The sequence below is a fragment of the Dermacentor andersoni genome, chromosome 3, assembly GCF_023375885.2.
Source record: "Dermacentor andersoni chromosome 3, qqDerAnde1_hic_scaffold, whole genome shotgun sequence".
In the NCBI taxonomy this organism is placed as follows: domain Eukaryota; kingdom Metazoa; phylum Arthropoda; class Arachnida; order Ixodida; family Ixodidae; genus Dermacentor; species Dermacentor andersoni.
Genome location: NC_092816.1, coordinates 146,105,794 through 146,125,165, shown reverse-complemented (window position 1 = coordinate 146,125,165; position 19,372 = coordinate 146,105,794). Strand labels below are relative to the sequence as shown.

The following is a 19,372-nucleotide window of genomic DNA, read 5'->3' as shown; positions in this document are numbered from 1 at the left end:
GCTCTCTGTAGACAGGCAGTGAGCTTTCCCGCAACAGCCTTCCATATGGCGGTGGTGCAGTGTTCCCGCCTGCTGTGCACTTTATAGCTGCACAAATCGATTGCGCCGAGGGGGCCGTCTGAACATGGCGGCGTACGAACGCGGTGGCTTAGCTAGTTCAACAACGTCAACGACGCATTGCATTTGTTGCACTGACTCCTTAGTGAAGCGCTCCACGCCTGCCGCGCCTCGCAAGGACTGGCGGTTTGCATCCACAAAGACACGCGACAGTGCATGCTCACTGGGATCACTTATAGAAACCTTGGCAGACGCCACTTAATACTTTTTTACTTGACATTGTTTCAAAATGCTTCGATTGACAGACGTGGAGATCGCAGCGGAAGTAGTGGCCAAACAAAGACGCTGCCGAGGTTGATCCCGCAAGTGCTGATGTAGCCCCGCTCCCAACTCCAACTGAGGCTGTAGCTGCTTTGGCCCTTCTATGCCACTACTGCGGCACAATAGAGGGCACCGTTTAACATTGTTTAGAATATGTTGAGGATTCTGTGTTTAAGCACGCACTGCAAAAAGCAGGCTGCACTGCTGCAGTACTTTCAGTCAAATAAATAAATACTTTGTGTGAAGCTTCAAGTGAGTATTTACAATGCCCCAATTGGGGCGTGATCGGGGATCGTTGTTCGGAGTGCGTGTTTGGTTGCGCCGCTTGCGACTGGCCTAGCCCGCAGCGACTTTGCTCGGCTGATGAAGTGAGCGCGGCCTAGGCTAATTGTGTGAGGTGCAATCGACCGCGCACTCCGAACAACGATCCCATATCACGCCCGGGGTTCATTGACTGATTTGCAGAAGTCTGACGCATTGTTTACGTGATTTTATGTATCGAATTCTGGCTATATTGAACTATTTCGCTATCACTGCCCTGTTCTATCTATCGAGGTTCGACTGTATATTTTGCATATACATAGTAGTTGCCGAGATAATTATTAATTACCTTCCACTGTTCGTTTAAACAAATAAAATTTACCTGCTAAAGGGAAAGTTGCAAACACTACAGCGCATAAGAATAGCAACGCTGGAAACAGATTCGAAATTGAACAATTATTTTTCATATTACAGCCCAATGAAAATCTGTGTTCACAGTATCAATAATTAGAGCAAATGTTAATAAAAAAAATTTGGAGCTGAAAATTAAAGAAAATGCTCTCACCATTGCTTCACAATACATTTAGCTTTGTGGTGCAAAGAAGCAGAGTGACCAAAAACTGTATTTTGATAAAAATGAGAAAGAACTTTACCCAGTGCTATACACTAAAAGCTATTTACATATTTACATTCAGAATTGACTAGTAAGCCCCGTAGTAATCTGCTTGCAGCACTTGAAGCTAATTAGCTTCATCTAGAAAAAAATGTGTGCAGCTGCCACTAGAGGTGCAAGGCTGGAGCCAACAGCAGAGCTTGTGATCACCTAGCTTTTACGTGGCTTGCCTAAGTTGTTTGTAGGTTTTACGAGGTTATGATAGGTTTTGCTAAGTTGTTGGTAGGCTTGGCTAAGTCATTTCGAGGTTTTGCAAGGTAATGGTAGGCATGGCTAAGTTGTTTCTAGGTCTTGTGAGGTTATGCTAGGTTTTGCCAAGTCGTCTCGGCGGGCTTGACACTGGATGTTTTCGAGCGGTCGCAGGCTGGGACCACTTCCTCGGCGATGTCGAGGTGCCGATTCTCGCATTCCCTGAACTGAAACTCGGGATCCTAGCCTGAGCGTTGCCTCTTCTCAGCCGCAGCTTCGACACGGTGTTCCGGATCAGCTCGGCAGCAATGCATTGCTTCTCGCTTGGCAGTACGGCGCTCTTCCTGGCCGCGTCTTCTTCGGGCGTCCGGACTTTCTTCGGTCTGCCCATGGCAGCAGCACATACGCACGGAGTAGAGGAGGCAAGAGGTGTGTCGCTGTGCCGGCTGTTCTAAGGTCCATGATGTCGCGACTCCGCCCTATGCACATGGGGTACGAGGAGGTTACATGGCTCGGTGCACTCGCAGGTGGTTGCTAGGCAACGCGAGGAGGCGCACAGCTGAGCTGAGTTTTTTGGTAACACTCCACGGTGGAACGAAAGCATAAACAGCTCCGCTGTTAAAAAACATTACAGCTGCAGCTGTCCTACTTTTGTCACAACTAAACAGGCTGAACGAAAAGTTTGTTTTGAGAAAAACTGGACAATTCGATTTATTCAGGAACATAACGAAGGATTTACATGTTACCAGTTGTAACAGGCTAGGTAGTATGCCCATAGCACATGCCCCAGTATGTATGTCCCAGTGTGAAAGGTTTGTTATTGAAAAAAAAAAAAAAAAGTTGTGTCGTTCGCCAATTGCCGGTGCTCTGCATTTTGCACACAGCGAGATTGTTAATGAGGAATGGATTGGACGTTTGGCGCGGCATCACCGCAGATCGCACACAAGATGAATATCTTTAATTTCACAAAATATCATTTAATGCCATTTGACAATTAACGGTGCTCCACATTTTGTGCACAGCAAGTGTTCACGAGGAACGGGGTGCATGTATGGCCGCCGCTCATGCGCAGCGAACTCCCTGGTGTAGCCGAGGGGGAGTTTCGGGGTGTCGGAACCCCTCCCCCTTCCGAAATTTTCTGACGCAACCTTTCCCACGGAACAGAAAGTTTCAGGAGGTGAGCTCCAAAAGAGTGACATGGATGAAAGGGAAAGTCCGAAGAGGGAAGAGGGGGGTTGTCATGTATCAAGTTTATCTTGTTTCCCCAGAGCCGCTGTCGTGTCTATAGCAGTAGCGTTTCTTGCCTTCTCGTGTCACCTTTTCCCTGTCCCCCCATTGTATGGGGATTGAGAGCGAATAATGGCGAGGTTGTTAATCACGCAATTCACGACTGCGTCGGTCCTGCCCATTCTGTTTTATTTTCCCCCTCCTCTATACCATTATATCTAGCTTCCCTCTGGACTTTGGTATAGTAGAAAGGCAAGTGCTGCAATTTCTGCAGTGGTTTCGTGGGGGGGTCTCGAATAGTTACAGCTGACAAGAGGTCAATGTAGCGATTGATGCGCAGGGAGCTCCAGAGGGCATTGTGCATATTCAACCCGGTGCAAAGGTCCAAACAAGTTTCTCGCATCGTCTTTCTTGTCTGCCACGCTACTTCCATGTATATACATCCTCTGAACCACCCCCGATGCGAACAAAGTTTAAAAAAAAAAAAAAAAGAAAGAAAGGAAAGCTTCGCTTTATAAGAATGTCGATTTGTGCACGGCAAGATATATTAAGGACGTGGTTGCTGGGCAAGGGAAGCTAAGAAACTGCCACAACAAACAGGTGGGAGGGCAGGTAGGAAAGTGGCCTCGAAGTCCATGCAGAAACAGAAATAAAGGAATGCTAGCGGCCGCAGCACTGTTCAACCAACCGGTGAATGTTGAAGAGTGTGACAATAGCTAATGGAAAAGAATGTTAAGAAGGGGAGTGGAGTGATGGATACGAGTGGGGGGGATGTGCAGAAAAGGCGTCAAAAACTAAGTTGGCGGATAATTACGGACATAGGGAGAGCGTCTCGTCACTGCCCGATCACTCAACACCAGACAGCCGTGGCCAGTCGCCTAGCTGAGGCTCACATACCACGTAGTAACACGTGCTACTTGCTGCAAACCTCCCCACAATTTCCAGAATAGATGGGCATCAGGAGACACAACTGGCCCTTATTTTACTGTGAACAATGGATGCCGTAATTTTCACAAAGGCTTCTAAACAGGAAGCAGCCCTGCTTCAGACTGTTTGCCTCATCAGTTCCCGAGCGTGGCCAAATAACAATATGTGTCGCGTGATGCCTACAATAACACGATCGCAAGTTACTTCCAAACATCTCTTCAAGCAAGTCAGACAGCAGGTCACCAAAAGTGAGAGTTTCATCATATGATACTATCTATGTTCTAGCGCAAAGCTTCGTTCCTTTATTTTTAAATCGGGAATAATATAGCATGCCCACAATGCCGAAAGCACGATTGAGTGATAGGAAACTTGCAAAATAGTGCCCGCCTTTTCCCGTACGTAGCCGTGGCTGTACCACTCACTAGAAGGTCTGGCTGGAAAACAATGGTGATCTCCACTTTTACCTGGGCTACAGCAAGTATAGCCTGTAAACGAGAAGACACACGATAGTGTGCTGTCTTGTTTTTGTATGGCCCCGTTTTTGGCACTGTTCGTTTTTCCAAGTCATGTGCCAGCTAGGTTATCGACATACATTATATAAATGCATCAATTCGTAAACAAAATTTTAATTGCTCTTGATATCATCATTTCTAAAATAGCATAAGAATGATAGCATAATTTGATACAAAGAGGCTGCAAAACATGTGTCCTCTTTGTTAAAGCATTCTTGTCCGGGGAGTTTGTCTTTGCATGGTGTACAACCTCCATACACCGTCTGTCCCAGCAAACTTTAGCTGAGTTTAAAAATATGCCGATGCACTATAAGACAACACGATCAAATGCATGTTGCTGACTATTGCATGGAGTAAATCACACTATCTTTTGTAGTGTGCTTAATTTCATAACAAGCCAAGCTTAGTTAACCAACTTCTGAAGCAACCAAGTTAGGGAAAAAATTCCAATTACAGTGAAACCTTGTCAAACCATACCCGCTTAACTCTTTCCTTACCACGGCACTAGGCACCGTTCACCAGTGACGAAGTTTTTGAGCACGCATTTTAAAAAAAAACGCTATGCCCCTGGACTTGTGCCGCCATCTTGGTGATTGCACACAAAGTAGAGTTTCCATTTCTGCATGGTTGACATTTTTACCGCGCGGCGGTGATTTTTAAAGGGTGCGCGAGCTCGAAGGTTGATGAGCACTTAAGTGGAGCGATGGCGTCGACACCCGGAACCCCGCGCGCTTCGAAGATTGCAGTTTCGCTCGATCCCGACGATCCGGCAAGTGATCCTTTGGACTCACCGAGCACAGATGATTCGGACATCAATGTTGCGTCGTCGGAGTTCAGCTCAGATGCGGAAGATGCAGCTGATCAGCCGGGAACATCAGCTGTTACCCGCAGGTAAGTTTCAGATTCACCGTCCGCTTTGTTTATGGATATCTAGAGCCGGTTCAATTGCCCAGTTGGTGTCCAAACTATTTTCTTTATTTATAGAGTGTCCACTTCATTTGGGCAAGACGTGCTTCTACCAGCTCAAACAAGCGTGGAGTTTAGACCCCAGAGAGATTCGGGCATTGACCTCGGGATGATGCTCCATAGTGGTCCAAAGCGGCTATCGCGAGCGCTTGATTTCTTTCGCCTTGTCTTTACGATGGAGGTCATTCATGCTATTTGTGCAAATAATAAGAAGTATGCATGGATGCACATCCTCGAGAAACCGAACTACAGCGAGAAGGATGGTTCTTGGAAAGAAGTAACCCACAACACTGAAAGGTGTCACTTGGGAGAGGAGAGCTAAAAGAGGAGACCTCCGCCGGCTGAGAGACAAGGGAGTCTTGCATCTTCAATGGAAAGATCGTGTTGTGCATATGGTTAGCACTGCACACACTGCTCACATGTGCTTGCCAAACGGCGAGAAAAGAAGGACGAAAAGTGGCAACAAATCGCCATAAAAAAGCCACAGCTCATTGACGAATATAACGCCGGAATGCTTGGAGTCGATAAATCGGACCAGCTGATTGCCACGTACAATGTTTTGAGGAAGTGCACCTGCTGGTGGAAAACGTTCTTCCACTGCATCGACATCGCAGCTGTCAGAATTTTTTGCCTGTATTCTTTGCTTCAGAAGTTGGTGAAATATTCTTGACTAATTATGCAATTAAGCAAAATACAAAATACAGCGTGGCTTACTCCATACAGTAGTCAGCAACATGCATTTGATCGCGTCGTCTTAGAGTACATCAGCATATTTTTAAACTCTGGCTAAAGTTAACTGAGACACCCTACACACATACACATTTGAGAGACAGAGACAAGGGGGGGGGGGAGAGAGAGGGGCGAAGGAGTGGAAGGAGCGGTTGGTGCCGCGCATTGCATGCGAGACAACTATCTATATGGTGAGACCGCAGTCACATTTACCTTTGCCCACTGCCGCAATGCAAATTGATTTACACAAGGCAGCAGAGCATTTATAGAATTGCGGCTGCATCAGCATGAGCGAGAAAATCATATTTTCGCTTGGTAGCAGGCATTGAAGCGAAGTCTTGCAGTTTTTCTTGAGCCTTCTTCCCTTTCTCCAAATCACCGGGCTGCAGTAGGTGTGCTGGAATGTCGCATCAACACCGGCCTATGCCAGAACCGCTTTCATCTGCTAAGCCTATTCCGCAGTCACGGGGGAGACTCCCGCGGCGCTTGGCAAGGGTAGCAAACTATTTCCGGCATCTTCCAAAGCTACTGCACACTTTCGAAAATTTAAACCCCTCTTCTTTTGTTCGCCGAATTTATGGCTTGTAGCAAAATGAATCTGACATCGTTTTGGGCAGAGTTTCGCATGCCCGAGCAGACAACGGCGAAAATCTGCCACTGGTATGGCATTATTGCGGTCACATGTCTCAGTCGACGAATGGAATTGCGCATGGGGACTCCTTTTCGTCGGCTTTTCCTTCATAGCCATTCAGCGCACAGAGCAATGGCGGCACGAAAACTAAATGATAAGAGTGACTCTTTGAAACAAGACCAAGATACTGCAATTGGAAACCTATAACGGCAACTGCGCGTCAAGGAAGAAAGCCCTTTTTTGCGTGTTCATCAGTAAAAAATACAGCTTGCAGACACGATATAAAATGCTATTACAACCAAAATATTGGTCCAAGATGGGTGAAAATTTCTGAGATAATGCATCAGATACTGAAGAATCCAAAAATAACCTTTTCAAAAAAGTGATTTTTCCGTAATATTTCTGTCTCCAAGACCTGTGTCCCTCCTTAAGCTATTTCCATTTATCGAGATTCCACTGTAGTACTATCAGAAAGCACATTCTTTCTTCTACAAATTCATACCACACATACTAATATCCAACATTTGCTATAGCAATAAAGATAATAATTTTCCCACAGACAGGAAAGTGTTACGGGACGTGGGGGGCAATCAATTTTGCGATCGTCAGCTGCTTTTGAAGCACCATCTGCTAGAAATGACTAGGCCTAGCAGCACCGGGCCTACAGTGGCGGGCAATTATGAGCTAGCGTGGTCGCCTCAAAAGAAAGCTTCCCGCCCCACGACACGCAGTGGTGGGAAGCTTCCGCATGTGGCAGGGGAAAGTTACAAGCAGTGCACAGACGCACGCACACATCGTTGCAGCAAAGCTTGTTGTCTATGCCTTATGTAGAGAAAATTTTGCACCCAATTTTGTCTACTGCAGCCTAAAGTTTGATACAGTTTAAGCCCATAAAAAGTGGCATTTGTTGCCAGTATAACATATGCAGACCATGACGTATGGTTTGTCAAATCTGAAACTCTCACATATGCAGATCCATTGTGATGGGCTTGGACTCTTATATTTCACCAGGACATGGTGCAACTTCACAACAAACTTTCCCCCACCACTGCCACAAAGCATGCTGGTAGCAGTAGACTTTACCGTACTGAAGGCCAACTATGGTAAGATGTATGTAGTCTTTGTGCCATGACAAACCCACTTAGCTCTCTAGATAATGGCCGTGATTATGTAGCGATGCCTCTTCCCGATGCTCTGGCCAGGGTGAAGTGTCTCTTGACCGCTCACAAATGCAAAAAGCGCCGAAAGGCATTAGCACCGGGAAAAGGCATCACTACAACATTGCGACCCAAAAGGCAGGCAGACGCGAATAAGATGGTCCTACAATGAGAGAGGAGTTGAGAAGACTCATTTCCCTGCTTACCCTTAACATTCGCTGGAAAATATACAATGCCTAGGCCCTCAATGTTGCTTTAAACCGAAGTGCAGCAAAAAAGCAGCGAATACTATTGTAATAATGGCTCCAGCATGCCCACTGACCATGTGGTCTGAATGTGGTGCCGCAACAACTGTGTTCTTTCTCGAAACATTTAGCACACAAGTAGATCCAAAATACACACAATGCAACTCCGAGAGCTTGAGGTTTTCCCTCACTGATACACACACAGAAGCACCACAGAAGCACATCTGATGCTTCTGTGGAAGGCCCTGAATTCCGACTGCACTCCAAAGCTTGAATCTGCCAACTGTCCAGGCATGAGCAGCCCCCACGGGGCCAAAGAGAGGAGAGTCAAGAGTAAGAGCGAAGGTGGCCTTACTTGAGCACTCACTTTGGAGTTTGGGATCTTGACGTCACACCAGCGGCCATCGATGAGATGCCGCTTGGACAGGGCCCTCACCTGGGACTCGTAGCTGGAGAAACGGATGAAGCCAAAGCCTTTTGACTGGCCTGTCTTGGGGTCCTTCTTCACCTGTACGAAGGGGAATCACAAGTGGCCAGGCAGGTTAGAATGCTGCCTCCGGTACAGAGAATACAGCATTTCAGTACAGTCGCTGACCGATAAAACGCGAAACACATGGTGCAATTTTGTGTGCAATCCGTTGTACGGTGCATCGTGTGCAACTTGCCGCATGCGGCGATTCGGGACACATGGTATGAATGAGCAAGCGGCGCATAGCTCCACCCAGAACCGGCGCACCTGCATGGAAGCTCGAAATGCTGGTTACTTCGAACACAAAGTGAACGCAAATGTATTGGCACAGCTCTCTTGTTTGAAACAAACAATGACAATATAAGCCCGTCTATACAAACACCGTAGACGCGTTTCCGTAAGGCTGCGTTCACAGTGTCGGCTCCGTTGACACCCGCCGATGGCTAGGAGCCAGCCGGCATAGCTCGCTTGGCCATCAAATCCGACACCGGTGGCACTTGTGGCACGATCGCTTGCACCTCTTATAACGAAGCGCCTATGTTAGTGGGCACAATGTGTACACAGTCATGTCAAGCTTAAATTGCAGCACAATTGATTTCATCGGCGCCGACGGAAGCCAACGAGCATGCTAGGCGATCGCTGGGAGACGTGTAGGCCTAGCACGCCAGCCACCTATCCAGGGATGAGAGCGCTTGCGACGTGTCCTCAGCTCGTAATAAAGCGCCTAAATTCGTCAGCACAAACAATGTGTGAACATTTATGTTGCTCTTAAGTGAAAATACGATTAGCTTTCCTGATGCCGTTAGTAGCGATGAATAAACACGTCAGTCAGGCAAGCCGCTTCCTATAGACGATTGCTGCGGTCTGCGCTGACCACTTCAGAGTAGAAATCACGCCAACGATTTACTATTTTGCACAACGTTTTATAACACACACTCTTTCAAGGTAACTTTATTCTATAAGTTATTTCGTGTCAGAAACAAATCGTAGCCGATTTATCTGCCGCCGCCAGCAGCGAAAGAGGCAAGCGTTTCAACCAGGGAGAAAAAAGAAAGGAAAACATAGGCATGATTGGAGTGACCAGGCACTCGCTCGCCGGCCCCGCCCCGCCGAGTCTACTATGTGGCCATGACATTCATGCTATTGGCACTGTCATTGGCTGCGGTCATCCAACCGATGCGGCAGTCGCACGAAAATATTCAGCAAGTTGGTCGCATGCACAGCGTGCGATTCGGTGCTGCACGCGGTGGAACCTGTTGAGTGCGGCTGCCAATGCAAACGATTGTAATACGGATCGCACCCAAAATCGCACCATGTCTCTCAGGCTTAATGCGGACAGACTCGGTTATTCGGACTGCACCGCCACTGGGCCCACAGACCTAATGTATAACAATGATCGAAATTTTATACACTTCACAGCACGCCATTCAGTAATTTGGACTCCACCTGCACGAGTTGAGCAGAAATAGCGATCCTTAGGCTTTGATACATCGTCAGCATGCTCGTCGACCATGTTGCCGGTGCCTCTCCGAAACCGAAATTACTGAAGCTTAGTTGATCCAAAACAGACCGCGCCCAAGCCACAAGACAAGCCAAGCCCAGCAGGTTCAATTGTAAAGCTGCAATTGTTTTGCGAGTTCCACTTGTGTTGAATCCACGCATCCAGCGTTTTGTTCAATCACATGTTACAGTGAAACTTCATTAATAGGTGCCTGGCAGGAATGCTGCATAACTATGCACTAAACCGTAGTATGCATCTTCTAAGAACAAATTTGTGTCTCCTGATGTGCACCGCACCACTATTAAAAGAGAAATAAATGCAATTACATGGTAAATATAACCTAGAATACACACTACGAGGTGTTTTCTTCTTTCTTCAGTGGTGAAAAATTCCACCTCTCTCACACGACCGGGCACTGGCGCAAATGAATAAAGGCGAGCAGCAGAACATAGCAGCAGAACGGATGACTCTTCTGGCCTTCCCCGATGTGCATGTGTTGTTTGTGCAGTGATCTGCTGCTCAGCTAAACTGGCGCTGCTTCATTGCAACACAGTTACCTGCTGCCTCGTGGTTCTGATTGTCCCTTCTGATTTGTATGCAGCGGGTCGCTTACTATTAACATGCTGTCGAAGACTACACAACTTCAGGCAAGGGGCGCTGCTGCGTCTCCCTTCTTGGAAAAAATTCGCCTCGGCAGCCACACACAGCCGTCCGTCAGCAATTTGTTTACATTGTGGCTGCATGCTCTCTCGCTCGTGGCACTGACGCTGCATGTCGAATGGCTGTGCATGGACTGGTTGGGGAAACTGTGATGTGTAGATTACGGTGCCACGTTGCAGAAACTGCCCGACTACCTTTTTCACGGCAGGAGCACCAAGAAAGGCGAGCGTCTGCTGTACCTGCCATTGAGTGAATGCGCCCATATGTGTGAAGCTTACCAAACTCTGCTGCTCTGTACCTAAGCGTCACTTGATTTACCACACGGCACAAGTGAAAAGAAAAATGCGTGCTTTGACTCTGCGTGCAGCTTGTCTCATTGACACTTGTCTCATCTGTGAATTTTCCTGACATATTCAGTTTCACGGGCTGGTCTTGGTGTTTCATGTTTTTGAGGCAGTCGTAGCACTGAACAACAAAGGATATTGTGTAACAAGCTAATGGGGCAACAAAGCCACGCTTGGCATCGTAGAAACATAACCATTGGTAGCAGACGCTCAAATGCAAACAGGCGCACAAGCACTTTTATGGGACAGGAGTCAACTTTCAACATTCGTATCTGCATGCTAAGGCAACCTTCGGCGCTCGTGTCGTAGGCAAAAACTTTGGGCAGCCTTTTCTATTTCTATTCCATAAATGTGGAATAAATAGTCTTTTGGCGAATCTGCCATTATGGATTTCCGATTATTCTGACTTTTAGGAAGTCCCCGTGGAGTATGAATTATTGGTCAGTGACTGTATCGATACCAGATAATGGCAAAAACACGGCCTAGTTCATTCATGGGGTTTAACATCCCAAAGCAACGTCAGGGTTACAAGAAACACCTAGTGGAGGACTCCAGATTTATTTGGACTGTGGACTTAAAGGAATGCTAAAGCAAAATATTATGTCCATGTGGATTGTCAAAATACCATTCCAGGTATGAGCATGTTTTGTGCAAAGAAACATGCCCAGCTTAGGAGAACATCTTATCTGAAGGGTCCACATTCCTCTAGCGCAAGAAAATGCATACGCCATCACTGCCCTTCACTGCCATCGGCGACTAATACTATGCTTAACAGCTGACGCTGCATTTTGCGTAAAATATGACAACACGGCCAGAAACAGAGCAACGACACAATCGATAGCATTCCCAGATATCACAAGAATGGGGCATTTTCTGGTGCTTGAAGAAATTTCGCTTGTTGCCGCGAAGTCTGCATGGCAGACTGCTCGTTGCCATGTGATTACACAGTAACGACCTGACGACAACCAGTGGGCCCGTTTCAAATGGACTTCATTCTTGCTACTTGCCCTTGTAGTAAGAATATATTATAAGGCAAGAAATATATTATAAAACCAGCCTTTACCTCCTCTCACAGCGGTGCAATGTATCCGAGATCACGTGCGCACACAATCTTGGAGGCCACAAAGTCACAAAAGTGTTTTGATTTCTGGCTATCATACAGCAGCATGGAATGCCTTTTCACTGGTGATGACAATGTACTAAAGCTTGATCTAGCACCCCGTGGTGAAAACGTTGGACGTGTGACAAGTTTGAGTTTTCTAGTGACACATGATTGTATTTACTCAGACAACAATGAAAGTTTGCCGCTACTTTCTTTCGCGACGTTGAGCCCATGTATTTAGTCTCACAGCAAGGTGTGACAGCACTACAAGCTCCGTATGTTGCGTCGCTGTCGCTTGAATATCGCGTGCACGAGGCTGACTTTTCAGAGCGAGCTTCATGAGACCACTAAACAAGCTCAGGGCTACCAAAACATGATTGCAGGCGGTGTAAGGTCGAGTGGAAACTGAACCCTGTTATCATCCACCACGTTGTTGTCAAGAGTAACATTGCCAAGATCTTTTTTAATAAGAAGAGAAAAGAACTGGACAAGTAGCATTTCCTTCCGTCTTACAGTGCAATGCAATTATCTTTTTATAGCAAAGCTGTTTATGGCTAGGGTTCCGTAGATTTTTCGTGTCCGTCAACAAATCTGCATGCGCAAGAACTCGGCTCCCAAATTTGATGCAAAATCGCTTCATTCTATGCAAAAGCTTATATGTCTCATCACCTGAATATGCATTCTCAGTAGTTAGTTATCACGATGTCTACCAAGTTGACATTTCCAAATTCCCTGAGTTTTCCAGGTTTCCTCTGAGTGCCTTTGCAAAATGGCCTGAGTGACACAGAACATGGTTTTATGTCAAGAGGGGCAAGCACCATGTCACCCTATGGTGTCACTCTCTACTAAGCATGTTAAATAATAATAAAAAAAAAACTTAATCCAGTTTGAATAGTAAGTAGTAGTGTTTATTTTATTCAACAAGAAAACAAGGGAGGGGTTATAGTAAAATGCACTGCGGGAAAAAATATTTTCAAGAAAGGTAAAACCCATTGTTGAACATTCCGAAATATTAAAAAAAAAAAAAAAGAAAGGAGATGCATACAGATGCAAATGTTTTCAAAGATCAGCTATTTTTATCAAATGATAGCAAACTCATTGGTGTGAGACCCAAACTTTGTCACAAGTGAGATTCTCCCTCGACAGCTGGTAACCTCAACTGCCCTGACATACTCTCAGCCCCCGCACGCCGTGTTGCGTTTCACTGCTTTAAAGCGTTTATGTTGGTTTGTATTAGGAACACCTGCATCTTGGCACCACCCAACAATTTGTTTTTGAGCTCAAGCTCCTTCAAAGAGACTGCACGCTTCCTTCCCCTTTCATTCCTCAATGCGTAGGTCCTTTCTGTTCTTCTCTTCCTTCCGCCGCACGTTCGCCCCACGGACCATTTGAAGCAGCCTCTTTGTCTGTTGTACAGTCATTGTCAGTTTTTTCGGACTCCCTAGGGGCTGCGAAAACGTCCGAAAAATCAGGCAGTCGGAAAAAATGAATGCATGCCTTTTAATGGCCTTACAGGCTAAACTCACCACAGGCGCATCCGAAAAAGCTCTGAAGGCGTGCCAGTACACTTATTAGGCATATCAGTGCTTGTACTGTGACAGGAAATGGCGGGTGCATGCATGTATAAGGAAGGAATATGTACTGTTTCCCGTGACAATTGCCTCTTCCCACGCTTGTTATGCTTCACTGCAATACTTTCACGTATGCTTCACCGCGTAACAATGCACCATTGAGCTGAAGCGGACTTTCTGGAACTGGCATTATGCAACGCGCCGTGCCTTCCGAGCTTCGAAGCAAATTGTAAGGACCACAAAGGCGGAGTGGGTGCCACTGCTGACTGCGGCAAAGTCTTTCAATGAAAAACACGCACAGAACGGCAATAAGCTAATAGCGAACGCCAAAGCAGCTAGGCCTAGCGTTGTTGCAGTAGTGGCTACGGCTGCCAGCAGATCAGCGTGCAAGAGCACTGGTTCGAGGCGGCAAGGTAATCAAAATGGCGGCAGTGCTGGCTTTGATTAATGCTGTTTCGGACCTGCAGTCACCGCAAAAAATCCTGAAAATTGGACGGCGAAGCGTTCTTGCATCCAAAATTGCAGACATTCTTTTACATAGCGCTATAGAGTATGTGGTCGTGCCGCGAAGCCATCCGAATTATCAGGCGTCCGCAACGTCAGTTGTGGTTTCTCTGTTACTTCGTCCCCTTTTAATAAAATTACAGCTAATTTTCCCTGAGTATTTCCAGACTATTAATGTTCCCTGAGAATTTCCGGTTTTCCCGGTTGCTAGATGCCCTGGTTATCAATAGGCACCATTCTCAATTCAAGATCAGTAGAGTCTCAGGTAGAAAATCCTTTTTTTTTTTCCGCTTGCTTACGGGGGTATGAGCTATTTATTGTCTTACGTGGCAGACAAATTTCTCATTGGGTAGGCAAAGAAATGCTTAAGCATTTAATAACTGAGGTGATACGAGAATCTGTGTGCGTACCTATCATCACAATGACCACCAATCAGGACGATAAATATGTTCGTACCTTTGTTCAAAACTTTGTCTCACCTTTGTGTCTCGTGCTAAACGGGCTGTATTCTGAAATGGTCCCTTTCGTCGATACTATCGCCTTGGCCACACCTTCACCATTGGTGCACGAAAGATTGGCTGTTTTATCAAAACTGGATGAGCTGATTGGCTGCTTGAGCCCTATGTCATCCGATATTGCTCAACCAGCCAATCAACGCACACCTAACGGCGATACTACAGTCAAACCCGGCTATATCGAACTCGCAAAAAAACGCCTATCAGTTCGATATAGAGCATAATTCGATATAAGCCTGCTAAATAATTGGATGTCATAAAAGCACATACCATTTATAAAATCACTTTATTAACGAAACTAGCTTAGTTTTCTAGCATTTTTCTTCTGCTTGGGCAATTTTGCTGCCTGCGACGCACGCACTTCCCCACGTTGTCAAAGGAGTCGGAGCAGCTGAGGCCGCAACCTTCCGAATTCGCGCAGAAGCGCCGGACTAATGCGAGTGCACCAATCACTTCGGAGGATGTGGGCAAAAGACCGTAGTTGCTTTCCTCAATGTGCCTACTTTCATTTGTGCTCGGTACGATGTCGGCGATGTAGTCTTCGTTTCCGGCCTCTACCGTGGTCACGACAGCATCATCTGCACTCACAAACTCGTTCACCGTTGATTCGAATGTCCCGGAAATTTTGACAGCTCGCTGCAAACTTCGGCAACACCGGCAACGGCTTCGTCGCATTGATCAGAATTTACAGTCCTTACCGAGCACGCGGAAACCGGCACGTATGAAGAACCCCTCGTACACGGCCGTGCGTACGCGTCGGGCACCATGGGCGCCGGGTTGCGAGTCTGGCCACTTTAGCCCTAATCGTGCCGAGAGTGCTCCTCGGAATCTTGCACGCTGCGGGGACATCCAACTTCTCATCGCGTTCGACGCGATTTATGATTTCGAGCTTCACGACGAAAGGCGAATTCTGCCGCTTCATCACGGCAACACTGCGGGAGAAGGCCCACAAGGTTCAAACACGATAAACCAGAGAAGCAGCCAGACAACTCGCACTTTCGCCATCTTGCACGAAGAGAGCACAAGAGCCTCTGATTGGCCGTCTGAGCAAGCGCTGTAGGCGGGCCAGGATCATTTTTTGCTGGGGAGTGTTGCTAGATAGTGATCTAAAGAAAGGAAGGACGCTTGATTCTGCAACCCGTGAGAGAGCACGGCGAAGCGTCGTCAGGGGAGAGGGGGGTGGCAAGTGAAAGATAGAGAAAGAGGGAGGATGTGGCAAGATGTGGCCTCGTAGACTACACTATGCGCGACAGGGGGAGTGTCGACGGCTCGCCCGAACAGCCGGAGGCAGCGCGGTCACGGTAGGGAGAGCGGTTGGATGGAGCCGCGCCGCCGGGTTTCCCCGCTACCGCGAGGGAAAGCCAACTTCTGGGGGCACTTTGCCGCCGCTTGACGTTCGATATATCGGGAGTCACTGCAATATTTGTTCGATGTAAGCGTAATTTTTGCTATATATACTCATTGTAACTATACCGTGACCAGAAATTGTTCGATATATAGAATAATTCGATGTAAACGGGTTCGATATAGTCGGGTTCGACTGTATAGCCGAGGTGATATTGTCACCGAAGTGCACATCGAAGTGAAATTACCGCTGAAGTTTCAGAACACATTCCCAGCTTCGCTTGTCATCCACTTTCAGAGTGGAATGGCTCATGATTTTTATTATCCATGGTTGAGCACTAGTGGGAGAATTATAATGAAAAGTTGCTACATCATTGGGCTAGCACAGTAAAACCTCCTTAATTATATCCCAGGACCGGAAAAAATGTCTGAATTAACAGAATTATCGAGGGTATCAAGAAAACAAAAATGGCTACTGTGTCAACACGCTTTAATTTACAAAATGCATCAGCAAATCCTGTTTATATTTTGCACAAAAGCAGTGTGGAAGCTACAATTCTCGTCACCTCATGACCGATTAGCAGTCGTAGCGGCACAGGCCTTCGCGACTTCTTTCGAAGCGCGGCCACGGTGCACGGCTTCATCTGACCCACGCTTTTCACTACTGAGCGCACATCTCGATTATTCTTTTCACCAGTTGAGTTGGTTGCCAACACAACGTCCGTCTATCGCAATGGCTTGGCCGGTGCATTTCATCCCGGACAGCCTTCCACTGAAGTAAAACGAAACTACTGTTTGCCACAACCGCTACAGACAACACCGCGGCCGCTGCTGACGTGATCATAGACAGCGACCTTGCAGTTATGAAAGCACGCGGTCAATGCATGCACCGAGTCACAATGAAACTGCTTGTTGCAGGAACTGCGGATGAAATTGTGGCCGCTACTGAGGTGATTATGAATGGTGACTAAGCAATTTTGAAGGCACAGGCCGACGTTTGCACCGAACCAACTAAACTACCGTTCGCCGCAACTGCTGTGGAAGAAACCGTGGTCGCCATCAGTGCGAACATGAATGGTGATACGCTACGAAGGCATGCAGCCAACACGGTGTTAAGTGCGGCGGTTAACACAAAAATAAGGGCTTTAAAGGCCCGATGCGTTCCGGCATACGATTAATGTATGATTTCTGCTGATGACTGTGGCGATGTGGACTCCGCCGTTTCGTTTTGGCTGAGCGCTAACGCTATTTTTGCTCTTCTGCGTCGCATATTTGCATCGCTCCGCACTCTCCCAGCTCCAAGAGTTGCCCGAATTAACTGATGTGCACCCAAATAGGTCCGAATTAACGAGACTGATAAAATTAAAGAATACGCCTGCCGACACCAGAGGAGTCTGAATTATGCGACTTTCTGAATGAACAAGGGATGAATTAACGAGGTCTTACTGTACTAGAATGTCCCGGTAAAGTCTCAAACCATGTCCTACATCTACTTCAATTTGTCGCTTACTAAAGCTCTGTGCTCCATAATACTCCCATGTTGCAGTGATGGTGAAGAACATAGTAGCAAAACTGTCAACCATGAAACGAACCCTTTATTGGGCGAACTTGTGCCCACAAAAGCAAGTGACACTCAAAGCAGAATGATAGTGGCGAACGCAGTCAGTGATCGTCGAAATTTGATCTGCGGGTCAAGTGCATTGGCTTTTATACATGTCTCGTCGAAGGTTCCAGTGTAATCGCTTGTCCTCGCATACCTTCTAGAAAATACAACACTATTTGCATTGCACATACAATCTGATTACACAACGTTCAGTGAGCACATATGCGACAGGTAGAAACAATGATAACATTTGAGTTCCAAATCATGTACGCACATCTTGTGCTGGGAAATTAGGTTAAGCTGTTAGCAAGTGAAATACAGTCTCCGGAAAAAGAATAAGAACACATGTCAGTATTGATGCCTTTGTTGTTTCCAGTATTCATCCGTCACTTTAGTTTGACTTAATATGTGCCGTAGTGTATTTTTACATCTAAGTACGGAAGTGCTTTTCCGAAATGCACGGAGGGAGACTTGTACGACTGCGCTAGTTGTGTTACTTCTGCAGCACTGCTGCTAAGCATGAAATGAAGTAGAGCGACGTCCCAGCCATTCGTGTGGGGCCGTATCACGTGTGCGTTCTTTTCCTTCGGTTCTTTCTATTTCTTATCGCCTGTCAAAGCGAGCAGCTAATGCTGGTGATGATGAGGGCACAATGCCATATCTGCACAAAGCGCCAAGCAGCTGGCTTGAGGAGGCCACTCACCTGTGCCATGAGGACCTCCCCAAAGGTCTCGAAGTACTGGCGCAGGTCCTGCTCCGAGGTCTTCCAGGGTAGGCCCAGCACTATCAGATCGGAGCATTTCTGCCGGTTCTCCAGCCGCTTGGTCTTGGCCGTGCTGTTCTCCAGCTGCTCGTCGCTCTTGCGCTTGTTCTCAGAGTTGTGCAGGCACGCATCTGCAGGACGGGTGCACAGAGGAAATCCATCTGTTGCCGTTCTCTCCACCGAGACTACATACTTCGGCAATGCGTGCCAGCTGATCTGCTGGCACCTACTTTTCCAGCCGGTTGCCACCAAAAGCACTCCTTGTTTCTAGCACCAATGAGAGCCATGCATTGTGAAAGAAAGTGACCACACGCCTGCAATATCGTGCTAAAATTAACGTGTCTTAGGAAACAAGTTAAATGTGTCTCAGACCTTCCCAGCAGTACAGAAAATAAGGAGAAAATTTGCCAAAGCATTTGACATAAGCCTCCAATGTAGACCTGTTTGCAGCTATGTGTGTAGGTGATTCCTCGAGAGATCAAACCCGCATGTCCACTTCATATTTTTGTTTTGACTGTTTTTTTAATGTAATGTAGGAATATTCAAACTGCATGGAACCAAAAATTTTGTTCCCGTAAAGCATTCCCAGCAAGCCAAAAAAATATTTGAAGGTCGCGGCACAAATGTCCTCCTATTGCTTGCAACATTTGCCGAATTCATGGCCAAACTAAATGCAAACTAAAAGTGTGACGAAAACCTTTTCTGCTCATTTTAATAAGCTTCACAATAAACTAGTTCCATGCATTTTTTTATGCTGTCCACAAAAATAAGAAAATATAACAAAAAATCTAAACGTGGACCAAATCAGAAAAATTTTGTAACTTTGATGCATCTTGGTGCGTTTTCTATTTCACACAGACATTTGAAAATTGGCCCATGTTGAGCGTGCTGGCTTCAGTACCTTTGCTAGTTCTCTATCAGTCTGCATTGTATGCAAATATAGTTCTAATTTCTTTGCTGCTTCAGAATTTCGCTTGGCAGCTTGTTTTCAACAAAAATGTATTGCCAGATTTTTATGTGTGTCTAGAGTGTGTGGGGATGGGGGGGCTGCCGCCCCCTAACGTGCTAATACGTGACGAGTTTGCAGCCTACAACTTCTGT

At 46.6% G+C, this 19,372-nt stretch overlaps 1 protein-coding gene across 2 annotated transcripts in view; it reads right to left on the bottom strand.

Moving 5' to 3' along the window:
• The window catches only part of LOC126525079 (TAR DNA-binding protein 43-like), a 36,219-nt gene that overhangs the window by 8,294 nt on the left and 8,553 nt on the right, over positions 1 to 19,372 (bottom strand). Inside the window, exons 2-3 of one of the 2 annotated variants that reach the window (XM_050173141.3) lie at positions 18,212 to 18,402; positions 8,251 to 8,403 (exon numbers count right to left, since the gene is read on the bottom strand). In XM_050173141.3, coding sequence (XP_050029098.1) covers positions 8,251 to 8,403; positions 18,212 to 18,402 — 344 coding nt within the window. The remainder of the gene's footprint in view (positions 1 to 8,250; positions 8,404 to 18,211; positions 18,403 to 19,372) is intronic. The other variant, XM_050173142.3, reaches the window with a different exon arrangement.